At 44.6% G+C, this 17,554-nt stretch overlaps 1 protein-coding gene across 1 annotated transcript; it reads left to right on the forward strand.

The window, feature by feature from the left end:
* Nucleotides 1–17: 17 nt before the first annotated feature.
* REXO5 (RNA exonuclease 5) lies at nt 18–14,692 on the forward strand. The gene is made up of 19 exons (XM_088529391.1): nt 18–143; nt 1,356–1,477; nt 2,310–2,436; nt 3,027–3,114; nt 4,198–4,347; nt 4,505–4,593; nt 5,364–5,479; nt 6,321–6,459; nt 7,050–7,144; nt 7,972–8,074; nt 8,581–8,717; nt 9,030–9,138; nt 9,493–9,603; nt 9,736–9,873; nt 10,377–10,469; nt 10,909–11,128; nt 11,627–11,820; nt 12,403–12,512; nt 14,467–14,692. The coding sequence occupies exons 1-19, from the start codon at nt 18–20 to the stop codon at nt 14,531–14,533; spliced, it is 2,334 nt and encodes a 777-aa protein (XP_088385517.1). The 3' UTR covers nt 14,534–14,692.
* The last annotated feature ends 2,862 nt before the right edge of the window (nt 14,693–17,554 follow it).

The following is a 17,554-nucleotide window of genomic DNA, read 5'->3' on the forward strand; positions in this document are numbered from 1 at the left end:
GCGCGTGCGGCGCGGCCATGGCCGGCGGCGGCTGCGTGAACGGGCGCAAGAGGCTCCGCGGCGACGGGGACGGGGCCCGCGAGGCCGCCAAGAGGAGGCGACGCGGGGATGGCGGCGCCGGCCCCCGCGCGCCCGCGGCGCAGGTGAGAGCGGCCTCGGGCAGGGGCTCGGCTGCGGCCTGGGCCCCTCGGTACCGGGCCCGCCGTGAGGCGGCGGGAGGCAGCAGCCCCGGGGGTGCCGCGAGGCGCGGGGAGGTGACCCCGAGGCACGGGGCGCTTGTGGTTACGGAGGTTGTAGGTGTGAAGGGCGTCGGCGCTCCCGGCGCGCCGCCGTGTCCGTCCGCCAGGGCCGGGCCGGGTGCGAGGCCCACGCAGCCCTGTGGTACCTCTCGGCAGCAGCCGCGCGTCGGGACGGCGGCCCCGTGTGGTACCGCCCGCGCCCCATCTCCCCGGGCCTCCTGCCCGCCGCTTCCTTGGATTTTAGCAAAATTTTTTGTTTGTTTGTTTTTCTCCCCTGCAGGGGTCGGCGAGCCTGTCTGCCAGAGCAGGGCCGCGGTGTGAACGGGGTAGCGAGGCTGCCGGCAGCCCCTCTGGGGTGCCCAGCGCTGCACAGCAGCGAGCGGGGCCGAGAGCAGAACACCCTGCTCGCAAATGAAGTGACCCCGAGTCTCCCTGGTGCAGATCTCTACCTATGCTAATCCTTATTAAATGTGTTTTTCAGATTAAGGCATCTGGGTTACTGAAATATTAGTTAGTAAATTTAATATACCAGTTAGTAAATAAAAGTCCCATTTCAAAGGAAACTTTTGTCAATAATGATAGAAAATGCTATTTTAAATGTATTTTTTGTACTTAAATAGTTAATGATTTTGTCTTACCATGTAATCCCCTTCCTTTTCCATGAATTTGTGTGATTGCATAAAACCTTTCACAGAATCACAGAAGGGTTGAGGCTGGAAGGGACCTCTAGAGGTCATGTAGTCCAGCCCCCTGCTCCAGCAGGGACACCCAGAGCACGTGGCACAGGGTGGCATCCAGGTGGGTTTGGAAGATCTCCAGAGAGGGAGACTCCACAGCCTCTCTGGGCAGCCTGTGCCAGGGCTCTGTCACCCTCACAGTAAAGTTCTTCCTCACGTGGAGATGGAACTTCCTGTGTTTAAATTTGCACCCATTACCCCTTGTCCTGTCACTGGCTGTCACCAAGAAGAGTTTGGCCCCATCTTCCTCAGGTACTTGAACATGTTGATGGGATCCCCTCTCAGTCTTCTCCAGGCTAAGCAGGCCCAGCTCGCTGAGTCTTTCCTCATACAATAGATGCTCCCGTCCCCTTTCTTTACCAGCACTTCCCTTTCACAGGAAAAGCCGTCGCGCTTGTCGGCGGCGCTGCTTGGAGAGGACTGCGAGATCAGCCACGAGCAGGTGTACGAGCTGCTCAAGTACGCGGCCTTGGGGAAGGGCCACAACGCGGCGCAGCCCAGGTACAACCCGTCGGGAAGGCCCCTGGCTCCTGCCTGGCTCAGGCTGCCATCGGGAGCGTGTGCCAGTGCTGATACGGGGCTGTTAGACCTGGGCAGACACCAGGATTCTTCTGCTGACAAAACTCGGATTCATAATTTTCTTTCATGCAGTTGTCAAAAACTAAATGTTTTATGGAACAAAAGTTTCATACTGTGAAAAATTAAGTATCATGTTAAAAATATTAACACGCTCCTTGTCAGAAGTAACTGAAACACTTTATAGAGTGCTTAGGGGAAAATGTTTTAATCACTTTGCCCTTTCTTAACCTGAACTTTTCATTCTTGGAAGGGAAGAGGGTAGGAGGGAGGGGCATATTAAGGGTATATAACCTTGGATGGGAAGAGAATGGTGAGACGTAACCAAACTTGAAATAAAGTTAAAACTTTAGGCAAAAGTGCTCTCACCTTAGATTTTTACTATTGATTGGAAAATAATTTTGTGAAATTTTGTTTTGATAAAGTAACTTATCTGTTTTGTTGACTATACTGCATCATTACAGCTGAACTTATTTATAGGTATTCATACTCTGATGTGTATAGATGGGGCAGCTTTTAATTTGAAATGCTACTGATACAGAATTCAGCTACCATTTATTCTCTTTGTCTCTCTTACTCTATTGTCTCCAGGAATATGTGGCTGGTTGAGATAAGCTATAAAAGCCTCTTCTCATTGAAGTCATTTGGCGCTCTGCCACTGACTGACATGAAAGCTGGACTGGCTCCAGGTTTGTTTTTAAAGAGTATTTGATAATTGTTTTCTTTTGATTTTTTTTCCTCCTTTTTTAAATTGCAGCTGGTGCCACATTTATCACCAAAGCCACCTGGCTGGGGTTGTGGTTATTGTTCTGCATGAGATGAGCCAACTCCATTTCTACAAATTCTATTTACAGTTCAAACACCTCAGAAGAGTGTTCCGGCATGTAAGTCTCAAAATTGTGTTGTTGCCTACTGCACTTCTAGTCATGAAGCCGTGTCCCAAGGTTTAATCACTGCAATGAAATTATTAGCTTGCAAGCAGGAAATGGCCAAGTTTGAATCACAAAGCAAGATAATGAGAAGATCTACTAGTAGCTTTTGTCAGCTCAGAGCACAGATCAAAGTTTTGATATTCAGAGATTTTTAAAGACTTATGTCTTTGAAGCCTTAGCAGTGAGGTGTGCATCATCTTAAGATGTCAAGGAAATTAAAAATATCGTGGTTGTTTTGGAGTTTATTCTAAGTATGTATGAGCAGAAATTCAATAGTTATGCTATTTCCATGAGCTGAAAAATCTCATCTTTAGTAGTTGTATTTTCTGTCATGTTTCTCCCACTCTCCCAAAATATTATTCATATAATTATGAATTTTCTGAGCTACAGCCAACATTTCTGAAGGAAGAAATCTGCTTCCTCTAGTTATAATTCCATTCTTCTTCTCCAAATTGTGCATTTTAGAAATAGACATCTCTATTATTGCAACACTTGATTTTTTTTTGTTATGATTCAGAATCTCTATGTGTCTCCCTTTCCAGCGATTTACATTACCACCTTCTTCAGCTGGCTTCCTAGCCAACCTGTGTGGAGATGAAGCAAACCTGAATCCTCAAAACACTGCACGAGGTACCTTGCTGGGTTTTGTGTGATCTCTTCCAACCAGAGCAATTTAGTGTTTAAGTGTGTTGTGCAATCCCAGCAAGCTGCTGTGGTAAACTTGTTTATAAAGGAGAACACATAACGGTTTAAACCATGAGGCCAGTTACCCTAACTAGTTCATCATCTGCTCTATTGGACTTATTACAAGCAAATACAAAAGGCAGAAGGAAAGTTTTCAGTATGTTTAATGCAAAATTCTGATGCTTCATTACCCATTTTATGATCAGTTTATTCTAAGATGTGTCTAGTGAAAGACAGAGATCTAAGATAGTTTCAAGCTAGGTAGTTGCGCTTTTTTTTTGGTGGTTGTTATACTGAGTAGCAAATCAACTTAAGAACACACAGGTGTGTTGACAACTGATCTCCTATTTTTATACTCTTTATAGAGGTGATTGTAATCCTACAGGCTTGTACAAAACCTGCAAGAGACTCCAATGAGAACTTCATTGAAATCTTTAGAAGCGTAACACAAAGAACATTGAATTCGAGGCCTAAATGGGAAAATGAACAGCTGTTACTTTCTGTATTGAAAAGTCCTGTAGCATCTGGACTGTAAAACCTACTGCGCAGTCACAGATCTGAGATGTCAGGTATATTTCCCTTCAAGTGTAAACTGCAGAAATCCCTGCAGGGTATCAACTTCACACACCTCTTGATTCTGGGGACAATTCAGTATTTATTTGTGAGCCTGTTCTTAACAGATTTGGCCCTAATATTACTGGAAAGAATTTCACAGAGGTTAAAAAAATGAGAATTCCTTTTACGGCTCACAAAATAAAAGAGATTTATGCTGCCATGCTTGTGAGGAAAGGATGTTCTTGCTGCTATATGGCACAGAGACTTGATTTTTCCCATGATCAGCGAATAGTGCCAGTAGCTAGACTGGGAGTAATATTTAGGTATCCTGAGTTATAGTTCGTTGCTTCAAGGAGTGTTTTCCTTCAAAAGGTTCAGCCTCCTAGTGTCCATACTAATGGAGAAAACTGACTGCAAGTAGGTTTCACTATCTGAGCTTCACAGATAATTCTGATTTCTAAATGCTTATTACAGGTTCAACTTCCACTAGTAGCCAGCGTGCTACTAACAGCTCAGAAATGCAGCGGGATCCTGTTATCCAGAAATACGGAGAAGAAAAGCGAGGCCTGACTAGCTATACTTTAACTTTGGAGGAGTTGAAGAAAAATGATTACCCCATGAAAGGTCAGTTTGAGAAATTTTTTTCTCATTTTTTTGACAGTTAGTGGCATGTTTGATAATTTATGTCCATTTTACCACCAAATTCATCTCTATTGCTTGCCTATGTATGTGATGAATTACATACAGGACGGGTCTTAATCACATTATCTTTTCATTCTAGGCTCCCCTGGATATGAGGGCTATATGTACACAGAGTGTGATCAGCAGAGGACAGACAGCAGCCCCCTCTTTGGTCTTGATTGTGAAATGGTAAAGATAATTGCTCGACTATGCTCTGTAAGGCCACGCACTTTCTCCTAATAGCTGTTACACAGTGAGCCCCGCACCCCCTGTATTTGCTAAATCACTTCTGACACATTAATAACCACTGCAGTTCCTTCATTGGTGGCACCTGTGCCAATGCAGCCAGGGGAAGGGCTCAGAAAGCAGATCAGAAGCAAAGAAAGAACCTTTGTGCTGTGGGGTGCAGCAGAGTGCCTTGACCCTTAGAACAGCAGCTGGATTTGCCATGTCTGTCCCTGATACTGCACTAACCTCCTGAGGTTGTTCTGGAAATCTTCCTCCAAGCCCTTCCCAAGGTTTGGTAAGGGAAGGATTTCTCTCTACCACACACACCTTTCCTTTATTCCTCACAGTTCTCACAGCTTGCTGTGATGAAGAACCCTCCCTTAAGTGTAGTTTTGACCTTGCAGAAATGCTGAATTTGCATCACCTGTGAGTGACTAAAGAGGCAGCCCAGGTTCTGTTTAGAAATTGCACAGCTTCTCTGGAAAAGAGGCTCTCAGTGTCAGCTGAATGGTGCAGGGTATGAACTGATTCTGTGGAATTGTTATTTCTTCATAATGGCTCTTTCTGCATTGCACCTGCCTGTTTGTTTGCTATGCTTCTAATGGGTCTCTCAGGATTAAAATGAAGCCTTTAGTTTATTAGTAGTGGTGCTGGCTGCAGCCAGGGCAGGTGTCAGCCAAGGTTCTGGGTGGCAGCATCATGCTGATTCACCATCTGCTTCTTTCTGACAGTGCCTGACAGCCAAAGGGAATGAAGTCACTCGTGTCTCTTTAGTTGATGCACAGGGTCGGTGCCTCTTGAACGAACTAGTCAAGCCTGAAAGCAGGATAGTGAACTACCGCACCAGGTGACCTGCATGGACATTTTGTACTTCTTCATCTTTAAGATCTGTAACCCCTTCAAATCCAGTCTGTTAAATGGGACCTTTCAGAGGACTTTGGTTTGTACACGTTCATGGTTGTCTGCTCCATTTCACTCGGTGTTAAGAATACAGTTCTTTCTGTGTGGTTAGAATAATTAAAGCTAAGCATGCACTTTTCTGCTACATGGCATTGCTGTGTCTAGGCAGCTGCCTATTCATTCTGCCGTGTTCCAGGAAAAGTTGTGATACAAAGCACAGATTACTCTCACTGCTGGCTATAAAATAGGATACAGAGTAAGTAAGAATATGGGATTGCAGCCTGGGTCTCTCTGTTCCATAGCTAAGTCTGGGTCTCTCTGTTCCATAGCTAAGTTTGTGCATCTGTAAAAAAAAAAAAATGAGTAGAGCAACTCCTCAGCTCACACAGAGCTCTAGGCTCAGTTTCATAATAAAAGCAGGCAAAGCTCAAGCCCTGTCTTCTCCAAAGTCCAGGCCAGCATTAGGTAAAGTGCCTGTCCCTTCGGGTTGCTTGGAAGCATCTTCCACATCAGCCTTGCACTGTTTCCTTACCTGTGCTGTCTGAGGCTAAGAACTGCATCATTTAAGAATAAATCTTGAGAGCAACCTGTAGAAATAACCATGGTAGCACTTACAACAGCTTAATATCCCTGCAAGTATGTTGGAAGTTTTACACAGGAAGCAGTAAGTAGCATTCTGGCATTAGTATGTTACACTGAGTTTATTTTACACGCCCTGCTTATAATGGCCTCCACTAAATGCTGTTGCTAATGCGTTGCCTGTGCCTTGTCAAACTTTTGTTTTGAAGATTCTCAGGAATCACAAGGAAAATGCTTCTTCCAGTGAAAACAAAACTGGCAGACATCCAAACCAGGCTAAAACGACTGCTTCCACATGATGCAGTGTTGGTGGGTCATTCTTTAAATGCTGATCTTCAAGCTTTGCAAGTGAGTATGCTTTAAGAATGTTCTTTTTTTCTTCCCCAAACTTGTGTAATTCATTTCAGACCTAAAACATCCAAGCAATTCCTGTTTTTATTAGTAAACACGTGTTAATAACAGAGGATTGCTTTCTGTTACGCTACTCTATGTTTGTAAGTATTTAAAAGAGCAGGATGCTTTGTACATCTATAGACTTTGCAGTGTCTTTCGGAACCCAAGGGGAAGAGTCTGTCCAGAAATAGATGTAGTTGCAACAGCACATTTACCTTTCTGCTTCAGCTAGGTACTTTTGATAGGTCTGTCATGAGAAGACATTAAGTCCTTTCTATATTTAACAAAACTAATATCCTTGAGCTATAAATACTCTTTTATTTTTATTTATTTTTTTAACCTGGATATTTCTGATGGAATGAAGGGAGGAGACTTTACCCTGTTTCATTACGCCTGTCATCTTGTACATTGTTGTGGACAAGTTAATCTGTCAATAAGAAACTGACAGCTGAAATGAAAAGGCAGAAGCACAGGTAGCCATGAAACTACTACCCAGCTCTGTGAGACGGTTGTTATGTTAAAAGCTTGATATTTCTCTTTTCCAGATGATCCACCCCAGTGTTATTGATACTTCATTGCTTTTTGCCAGAAATGAAGGTCGAAGATTTAAGCTAAAATTTTTAGCCAAAGCTGTTTTAGGGTATGTTTATTACTTCATTGTTATTGAAAGTATTAGACATTAACCTTGGAAGGCAAAGAGCCCTGCTCTTCAATAGCCTCACGTTTTTTCTTCATTAAAACTCAAAAGAAAGGAGAATGCTGTACAAACAGCACGATAAGAGAGACTACTGCCTCCTTGAAAGATCAGGCAGTGTAATAAACTGCCTAGTCTCTGGGCAAACAGATGCGGTGACAGAACCAGAGTTGAGTCCTGGTTTCATGCTTTAATCACAAAACTAGCTTATTTGCAAGTCTGTAGCACTGTCAGCTACACTATTGAATTGCAAAGCAACAAAGGCACTCTAACTCACATAAATTGTATTTACTGCAGCTACCAAGAAAGAAAAGCTAAGATATTAAAGTATATCTGGCTTAATTGTATTCCTCGGCGTACTAGCTGCTATTGCATATAATCTGTTAGTGATACAGTGCTAACACTGTAAGTGTTAGGTGAACATTAATTGTAAGGTGAACATTAATATGCTACAACTCCACATTTGGCCAAGTTGAAGGTTCCCTCCCTGTCTGGGTGCAGAAGTAAAATTAAAAATAGTCATGCATCAGAGTACCATGTGTTACCACTGCTTCTGTCAAACCATGTTAATAATGCCTTGCTCAACATTGCAAAAACATTTCTTGCAGTAACTTTGGGAAGTATGTCACAAGAATGCTGCTGCACTGAATTGAAATCCTTCTTGAAGAGGGGAAAGCATTTTGCCCAAAAAAGGCACAGTTTAGAAAAGACAAGATGTTCATCAGTGTGGGAAAACAGATAACCTGCCTGTACATCTAATTTTGATGCCCTAGGAAAGAGATCCAATGTGAACAGAAGATTGGACATGATCCTACAGAAGATGCTAGAGCCTCATTGGAATTAGCTCAATTCTTTATTGAGCAGGGACCAGCCAAGGTAGCTGTACCTAATTAATATTTCTGTTCATTTTGTTAAAAGACTTTAGTAACTGAGCACGCAAGTTGTTGCGCTCAAGAAGGACAAAAAAAAAAAAAATCTACCCAGCCACTTTTGATTTAGAAAAGAAAATGAAAGGTGTTATAGACCTCAGTTTTGGCAGCTTGTTACTTTTAGCATATATCCTGTAATCTTAATAATCGGCAACAGTGACCAGTGTTTCAGTACTCAAACTCAGAAATGTAAGTGGGGAACTTGCACGTCGTGTCAGGGATTCAGTGGGTTTTACGAGTCTCTCGTGTTGCTGGTTTCTGAGAGGACGTGCTGGAGATAATTGCTGCGTGCTTGAAAAATGACATCAGAAAAGAATAAGGCAAGAAGTGAATGCCTGTGCTTCTGCACTGTGATATGCCTAGGTGACTCACTCAGAGAGAAAGCACATGCATTTTGGACAGCAACAATTAGCTGTAATAAAAGACAACTACTGATCTTCCTCCTTCCCCAAGGTAGCAGAGCTAAACTTGGAGGTGCTTCTGACAATGGAAAGACTGGCTGAGGTATCACCAAATAAATCTGCGTTACAGCTGCAACAAAATACAGTCCAGAGAGTGCAGAATGGTCCTCCACAATTATCCAGATCATGGTAATACGACTCCCAAGTATGCATGTTTTTTCTTAGGCTGAGTCCTTAGTGTAAGCAGTGTGCTACTTTTTCAGACGCAATTGGTATCATCAGAGAAAGAGATAATTGTAAAATAGTTCTTAAACTTTCAGAAAGTGTGTCTTAGATTTCACAAAGAATATTCTAGGCTTCTTCTGATGTTGAAGACAAGAATGTTCTTTAAAATTTTCTCTTAATGAACTGTACCATTTTTCACTGACAGGCACTTCTTGAAAGCTTTTAACTAATAACATTGATATGCAGTGTGATTCATAGCTTGCTTTTGTCTGCTAGTTTTTTAGACTGCTTGCAGCTGACTGGCCAGAAACCCCTCCTTTTGGGCAGACAGGAACCAGACTCTTCTGGCTTGTGTCAGGGTAACCTGAGCTCTTCAAACAAACAGGTGAATGGACTTAGAGTGGGCTGGTCTAAGCAAGCATCAAAGTAATTCAAAGATCTTGTTCAGGGAGGGCAATGATTCCTATTTTAAAAACCTGACTAACAGTAATCTTAGCAATAGTCATAACACCATGTTAGCTAAATCTGTTTTAATGATTTGGAAATAAGCTTTGATCCTGTATCACTCGCTTATGACTCAGTAGAGAAGACTTTCAGTCAAAGTGATTTCTGCCTGACGGCTTCCTTGAACAGTAATGAAAAGTAAAGCTGTGCATTAAGCTCAGTAGCTTTGTTTCTGATCCTTTGCTCTGCCACTGCCCTGCTCTCCTTTGAGCCTTGCATATGCTGTTCCCTACAGATTCTTCAGCAAGCCCTAAAAGATGTTCCCCTGTCCACTTTCAGTATCATTCAGTTCAGTTTGGATCCAGAGCATGTTGCACCTCACCTTCTTGCTGGAATTTCTGAAAAGGTACCTTTTTTTTTTTTTTTTTTTTTGAGTGAGAATATTCATTGCTGAGTTTGGAAAGAGACAATACTTGGGGGCACAGGCACTTAGTTCCTTTGCTTTGTGAAGTTCCTGCTCTGATTTGTGTTCCTGCAGGTGAGAATCAAGCTGACTGACATGCTGACAATTTATGCAGGTCCTTTTGATGAAGGCTTTTGCCTGAAAACTGTGAAGAAGAAATTTGGGAAGTGTGGGCCAATCCGCTGTCTTACAGTAGTAACAGAAACCTATCAGGTAAGGACCAGCTGCAGTATTCAGCTTGCTGATAGGCAGAGTCTGTTGAAGTAATGTCTTGGAAAGATGTGAAATCAAAACACGTAAATACCCCCACCCTTTTTTTCCCCCCTCCTGGCAGCATAGCTATTGGCTATGAGGTACAGCTGTTCTGCCCAAGGAGCAATAAACACAGCTCCTGTGGCCCAGCTTTTACTGTTGAAGCTAGTTGCATAGGGTGACCAAGAGCTGTTGAAAAAGCACAAGCATTTAGGGGAGAGGACTTTAAACTGAGCAGTGGGGAATCTGGAAGTTTCTGGCCCTCCTAATGGAAGACTGATGTTAGTGTTCTTAATTGCTGAACTGCTTAAAACTTGTTTCTAATAGCCAACATATACACATATAGGTATGGAATGTTATATATTGTATATAGAAAGGTTTGGGGACTGAGATCTGTCTTGGGAAAGGGGAGGAGACATATATTTGAAAAGCCTGAAGTATCTCCTCTGTCCTCTTGTTTCCAGCCCTACGTCTGTATCCAGTATGAAGTGCTGGAGGCTGCCCAACTTGCTGTGGAAAGTCTGAATGGAGCTGAGGTAGCTGGATCCTGCATTAAGGTAAACAAAGCAAACAGCAAAAGCCTAAGTTATGCTAAGCTCAAGAATAGCATGTGCTGAGCCTCCTTTATAGGAGCATATTCTGTGCTTCTAGTAGCAGTAAAGTGTTTGGGCTGGCTGTTCCCATCTCCCTAGGCCACTAGTGCCCAGGGCAGGTTTGTAGCCCTCAGCATCCTAATCTTTCTTTCATAAAAAGCTGAGTAACTGGGTGTTAAAATGCCGTATGTATAGCCAAGGCTCACAATTACAAAGTAGGTCTGCATTACACACACAGTCTCTAATCTGAAGGTAGCCTTCATTAATGACACTTTTAAAGAAAGAAAATAGCTGACCAGGCTTTGGTAAGGAGGAAAAAGAAAAGTCATTCAAAATAGTGCCGCAAAGCACAGAGCTTAGACTGACATGCTAACACCACCTACTCCTGTTGGATTCACTCCAGGTTCAGAGACCTGTCACTGGAACAATGCTGGACTGTGATGTTCTTATAAAGGAGCTAGAACTAGATGTAGAAAATGAAGGTGTGATTTATGTGGCGGGTCTAAAGAAGTCATTAACAGAGACAGACTTGCAAGAAGAATTCAGCCAACTGAAAGACCTACAAGCTTTGTTCCTGCCAAGGGATCTCCAGAGTGGAAAGCACAGGAACTGCTGTTTCCTCAGTGAGTAACTTTGCCTGCAGCCTCTTTATTTCCTTCAGACTGGTTCAGCAGCCTTTGGGAACCTTCACAGACACAAGAGGAGCAACTGAAATTTGTTATGCACAAAGTGGCAGTATCTGAAATACTACAGTGAAAGCACCCTGTGTGTTGCTTTAAGGAGCAGTTTACAACTAAATGTTTGAAAAGAAAACTCTTAAAAAAAAAAACCCTTCATCTAGAGAAGTTCCGAAATTGGTTGCAGTCCAAAATGAGGGGAGGGTACTGTCCAGCTACTCACTGACAAGGGGGGTCACCTCTAAAAAGGTGAGGGATGAACAGCAGGAGGGATGTGGTATTTAACTGGCACATCTGTGAGTCTGATGCTTGCCTGAGCAAGCAGAGGATCTCCTTTATTGCAATGATTTCAGTTTCTCATCCCCCTCCTGCTCCACACCTTTAGTCCTGCCCTACTCGTGTTAAGAAACGGCAAAGTATTTTGCTCTTCTCTTTGTTCTGCAGAATTCCTGAAACCAGACAGTGCTGTGGATGCCCTTGAAGTTATAAATAGATGGGCACTGACGGGGAGTAGGCTAAGAAGCAGGAAGGCTCTTGCTCCAGGTCACCTCTGGAGATGGATTTGGCAAATGGATCACAGCAATGAGAAGCAAAGAGGAGACATCTTAAGTGTGGAAAAGGAGCAACAATCAAATTTTGTGAGTTTGAAGCTAATCTTGTCTTTACTATAGTTAGCAAGAAGGACAATGACAGTGACCTGGGTACTTCCCAGAGGACCAGAAGGCATAACTTTGAGCAGACTTAAGTGCAGAGCTGCCTCTAGCAGGGTGATCTCCTTATGCCAGAGCAGAGAAGCTGCAAAGCAGTTCAGAGACATAACAGCAAGTAAGATAAGGTGGCACTTGCAGGGCACTGCCTAACCTAGCAAGCCAGCATAGTCCCTCTGGGGCAGCAAGGGCTGCTGCACAAGAGCTGAAGCCTGTCCCTTGGAGCAGGCAGCGAGTGCCCAGGTGCAGCAGAGGGCAGGGGCGTTGCAGAACGGACTAGTTGTGCAGCCCTGCAGGAAAAAACAGATCTAGTTGCAGTTCTCGTTTGCACTGGAGGAAGTGGCAGTGCCATTTAAGCAGCACAGAGGTTTTTGCCCTGCTGCTGAGCCCTTGTGTTCCCAAATGGCAGCCAGAAACAGAATCGCTGCTGGCCTCCCTGGCAGTGTCATGGGGCCAGTCTCACTATAAGAGTAGATGAATAGGGGATTTTAATGCTTACATTCTGTTACACAGGAGCAGGAGCTAAGGAAAAAGCTGAAGAAGCTGGACCAGCACATCCGGAAGCTTTATCGAAGGCTGCAGAATAACACCCTGTGTGTTGTTCTCTTTCCTGGGGTGAACAGGTAATTTGCCATCTGTTTTGCAGAGATGAGGAAAATACACTACCAAACATTTTTATCATAATCTATGAAAAAATAAAACTCTGTACAAGAGAATTAAAATTGGCTGGGAGAAGGCCTGAAGAAGCTGTTCTATTTAGTCTGACTTCCAAGTTAGGCCAATAAAACCTGAACAGCAAATCCTGCCTAGAACCTGCTTTTGGCCTGAGCCAGAACCAAGTGCTGAAACCATTTGTGTAGCTGATGACCCAGATTAGCAAGGCTGAAGCACCCAGTGCTACTCAGCAGCATAAAACTTCTAAGGTCACCTACCATCTCTGTAGGATACTTCTTCTCTAGTCTGAAGTCCGTTCAGCTTTGCTAGCAAGGCAAGTTTTTTGTGCCCAAGAGAACTAAATCAAGCTTCCACAGCAGTCATATTTTATTTAGTTTGTTGGATTTCTGTTTTTTGTGTGTGTGTTTAACCACTTCACTGCTGAAGCTCAGGTCACCATTTGCAAGAGAACAGTGCCCTGAATTGGGCTGGACTTCAGCATTAGTATCAGGGATGCTGCTAGATGAAGTAGGGCTTCCAGCACATGAAACCCTAGGGCCTGAATTGCCACAGTCACTCAGTGCTTAATCATTAACCAGAAAGGTTAAATCTTTCCCAGGCAAGGCCCTAGCTGTTGAGTACACACTGATTTCAACAGACCTCACGCTGTTCTCTTACTGTGCCCCTGTTCAGGCAGTCAAACATAGATCACATCTACCCTGGCTTTTCTGCAGTTCCTCTTCAACAGAAGGAAGACAAGTTCTTTTGTAGAAACAAAATTATCTTGGGCTGAAATAGCAGGGAGAGAGCTGCTCTCAGGAGATCAATTTGCCTGAGTAGGCAGCTGGGCCAGGGTCTCCTTGCCAATTTGAAAAGCTTCTTGAAGAAAAGAATCGGGATGCTGTGTTATCCTCTAGACCAAACACTGTGTCTAGAAAGGAGATGTATTCCCAAGTCAAGAGTACATTTAGTCTCCATGCCAGTCAAACAACGCGACAAGGTTGCATGCCAAGGCCTGCTCTTGGCATGTGCTGCTCTAAGTTTCTAGCAACTTCTTAAAAATACTTTAACTTGTTTCCTTAAGTAAATATTGTCTAGCCGCTTCTCCTATGCCCATGCCAAAGGACTTGCTATCTCATTTTGTATGCTATTATTCCAACTTAGCAGAAAACAGTTGACTGTATCTGCCTTCATGCAAATGGTTTATTGCACAGTCTCTTCATCAGCTACCAGTATGAGTTTAATAAACTGGCCTGAGTGGGGGCCTGAACTGAGGACAAACTTCTGCAGGGGGCTTAGAAGTGCCTTGGTCCTTGGCTCAGCTGCTGCCTGTGTTTGAGCTGTAACCGAGTCAGTCTTTACACTGCTGAGCAGTCACTCGCCGCTTATCTACCACTCCCAGCACCTTGCTTTGTTTACTAACCTGCCAGCTCCACTAGGAGCACAGGGACAGGAGGTGTTGGTGGAGATCCTACCACAGCTTCACTGGCCTCAGCAGGTCCAAATTTACTCAGGTGTCCCCTCCAGCTGGTCTCACATGGCACAGACTTGCCTGTTGTGTCGCTTCAGGACCATGTGTGAATCCAGTCCCTGGGCAGCCTAGGCAGGTTCAGGAGTTTCATGCTCATAGAGGGGACTCTAGACACCCTCAGCCCCGAGGTTCCCAGCTCAGGCAGTTTAGGGCACTTCAGCCCAGGCCTCTCTTGCCAAGGGAGTTTTGTGAATTGCTGTTTTCCATAGGCTGGACAATTCATGGTATGTTTCGTGATTAAGAAGAATGCCAAATAGTTATTGGAGGTTTTTTTTTTTTTTTTTTTAAACCTGCTGATGCTGAGAACTGCAGGACTCACTACTATGCCAGCTATCTTACGTGCATCAAGACTACCCTGAACAGAAATAACATTCCTGTTGTTTATATTGCAGCATACATGGATCACAGTCTGGCCTTGGTCTGATGGGAATAAAAGATGGAGAGAGGAGTGCCTGTTAAATTGCCAAGTTTTAAGCAAAGTCTTTTGTTAAGATATTTTTAATTACTTGAAATATTGATGTCTTTGTAAAGGTCTTTTACCATAAGAACAATAGGCTTTCACTGCATCTTTTATAAAGTCTAAAAATAAAAACTATTCAAAACATCTTAAAGCAGAAACCCTCTTCCATTAACCCTTTCTTGCTGTGTCACTTTTCCCTGGCCTTGAGCTGGGCAGGCACTTAGGAAGTGCTGGAGCAAGTGCTGCGCAGCAGCCCATCAGGACTGGCCTGGAAGACGCAGTTCAGCTCGCGGTTCCTGCAAAGGCTGCGGTGCCAGCGGGGCTGAACTGCATCACTGCAGCTCATAAACACCAAACCCAGTGCGGTACCTGCAGCAGCTGCTCAGAGGTTAACTGCCATTCCCGGGAATTGTGGGGATTTCTGGAAATGTGCTGTGCCAGCTGCTGAAGCAGAGCTGCTGCCTGCTTTCCGGGAAAGCGCCGCGTTTAGTCCATGGGACGGAGGAATTGGTGATTCACACTTCTTGGACAACCTCCACTTTCTCCTCCCTCCCTGACTCCCCCTTTCCTCACTTACCCCCCTCCCAAAAAAAAGGCAGTTACTCTGGCTCAGAGGGAGGGGCAGGACCCGTGTGAGGGCTGTGCCGGTGCAGGCAGCCCTCACCCGTCCCCGTGTTCCCGGCAGGGTTTCCCGGGGGCGCTGGGCTGCAGCAGGATTCAAAGCGCTGCCGCCCGCTCTGCACCGCGATGGCTCCAGCCCTGCGCTCTGCAGCCAGGGCCTCTCCCACCTGCTGCTCTAACACCGCGACCGCCCAGGCCCAAGGATGCCTAGGAGAGCTTTAGGCACTGAAAAGGTGCTCGTTACAAGGTGAGAAAACTCAGGAAAAGGGAAGACCAGGGATTTCTTAATCTGAATTATGAGTAGGCTGAGTTAAAGCTGAAGCAGGTATTTCAGCAGTGATAAAATACAGCTGATTATAGGCTCTAACACCCTGCTAACTTCCAACCCACAATCACTTTGCCAGCTCCTTGGCAAAGGCCAGTTTATGGAGAAGTTACAAACTGGTGCATGGAGGAAGGGGCAGAAATAAAGGGAAAAGCGACGAAGGAAAATGTAGCACTGGTCCAGAGCAGCATTAGTGAATTGCTGAACTGGTAATGCTTAGATCAGTGTGTTGACAGCCAGCGTTTAATGCTTCCCAAACACCTGACATTAAAATTCTTAGATAAATGTGGCCCACTTTTTTTTTTTTTTTTTTTTTTTTTTGAATATATTTTAGTCACTCCGAGCCTGACACCCTGAGGGCTGCAGCAGGGAGCCCGTCCCTCGCTCCCGCCCCGCGCGGAGCCGGGCGCCCCGCGGAAGCCGCCCCGGCGGGACGGCCGCTGAGCTCACCCTGCATCCGCGGGACGGGCCCGGCTCCCGAGGCTGCTCCCGCCGGCACCTCCTCGCTGCAGGGCTCAGCTGCGAAAAAACAGCCAGGGTTCCTCTTGGGCAGCTGAAAACGATGTGGTCACCTCCCTGCATGGACTACCCGGGACTTAGCGAGCATCCAGGATCCCTGCCTGAGAAACTCTGGAGATAAAGAAAATTAGCAAGAGTCCTAGTTATAGGCATGAAAAAATAATTAATTTTTCCCCTTTTAATTGAAAATGTAAAAAGGACTTCAGCTTTAAATAAGACATTTTGTACAAAGCTTGAACACAAAAAAGTGAACACCAAAGTGTGCATTATGTAAACACCACAAATGTTACTCATTTGTTCAGTAACGCACAGAACAACGTGCAAATTCCCTTTCCAGTGGACTGGACTGCTGTAGCGGCTCTCTTCCCTCCCCCCCAAACCTTACTGGAATACAGGAAATCCAGAGGCTTTGGAACATTTACAAAGCTACAGCAGTCAGGGTACATTGTGACTAAAGATTTTTTTTTTTCTTTTTCCTTTCTCCTTTAAGGGACTGGTCATTTAAATATACAGAAGTACTTGTACAATAATCTCACAGGTAAACGAATGGCAGATTGGATTAGAAAAAGCACCAAAATATTTAATATACATCTGGCACAAATTCCACAAAAGTCAGTAATGGACAAACCAATATTTTGCTTGTAAGAGAAGAAAAACTCAGACTGCACTTAATGCTCTTCTTTTAAAAGGGACTTGACGAAAACATTGCACTCGGAATTGCTATCAAGTAAAGACACCTTCTCGTTACAGCCTCTTTGCATTGTGCATTAGACTGCGCAGTATAATACGCTGGTTCCCTTCTGTTCCAGACAACAGTGGTGAGCAAACTTTGATACAAAAAAATAACTGTAAAGCTACAAAGCAAATGGGACTCAGAAGTAGATGCATCATCTTGCATTCCTTCTCCTTTTTCTCTAGATCATTGTTTCAAATTTGGCCACATCTTTAAAAATAAAATAAGGAAAAAGTATTACATGAAACAGAATTTACTCCAGCCATTTTCAAGCACTACACTTGAGCGAGCGCTTCTGTAGTGCTGTCTGCCAGAGGAGGCTCGGCTCTGCTCCAGGACGAGCAATACATTCAGCGTTTCCCAGAGAGAGACCCGCACCGGATGGGGCACATCTCTTAGGCAAGTCCAAAAAGGCAAAATGACTCCTCACTATGGCAGATCTGATCCCCTTTACCCTCGACACACGCACTAGAGCCGCCAGCTGCGCTCCCGCACAAGTCAGCGGGAGCCACGTGGAGCGGCGCTTTCGTCGTTTCCTCAGTTAGGAGCAGTCCCGTCTCTGGGGGAAGATGCACTATCGAAACATTCCTTCCTTAAAGAGGGAGTTAAGACAAACCTGGAGCCCCCTGAGACCCGCGAGCAGGTAGACCGGGAAGCCCAGGGCTCCCGCGACGCCAGGTCTACCCCAGGCTAGTGCCTTGTAGTTGCTTCATGCCCTCAAGAGCAGCCAGTACAAATCCCAAAATTGCAGGGTTACAACCTAATCCTGCAAGTCACATTCATTTCCCTTGAAACTCGAGATAATTCACAACAATACAAGGC

This window comes from Tinamus guttatus, unplaced genomic scaffold (genome assembly GCF_059628265.1).
Source record: "Tinamus guttatus ecotype Peru unplaced genomic scaffold, ASM5962826v1 Tinamus_guttatus_pri_ptg000330l, whole genome shotgun sequence".
NCBI classification, from domain to species: Eukaryota; Metazoa; Chordata; class Aves; order Tinamiformes; family Tinamidae; genus Tinamus; species Tinamus guttatus.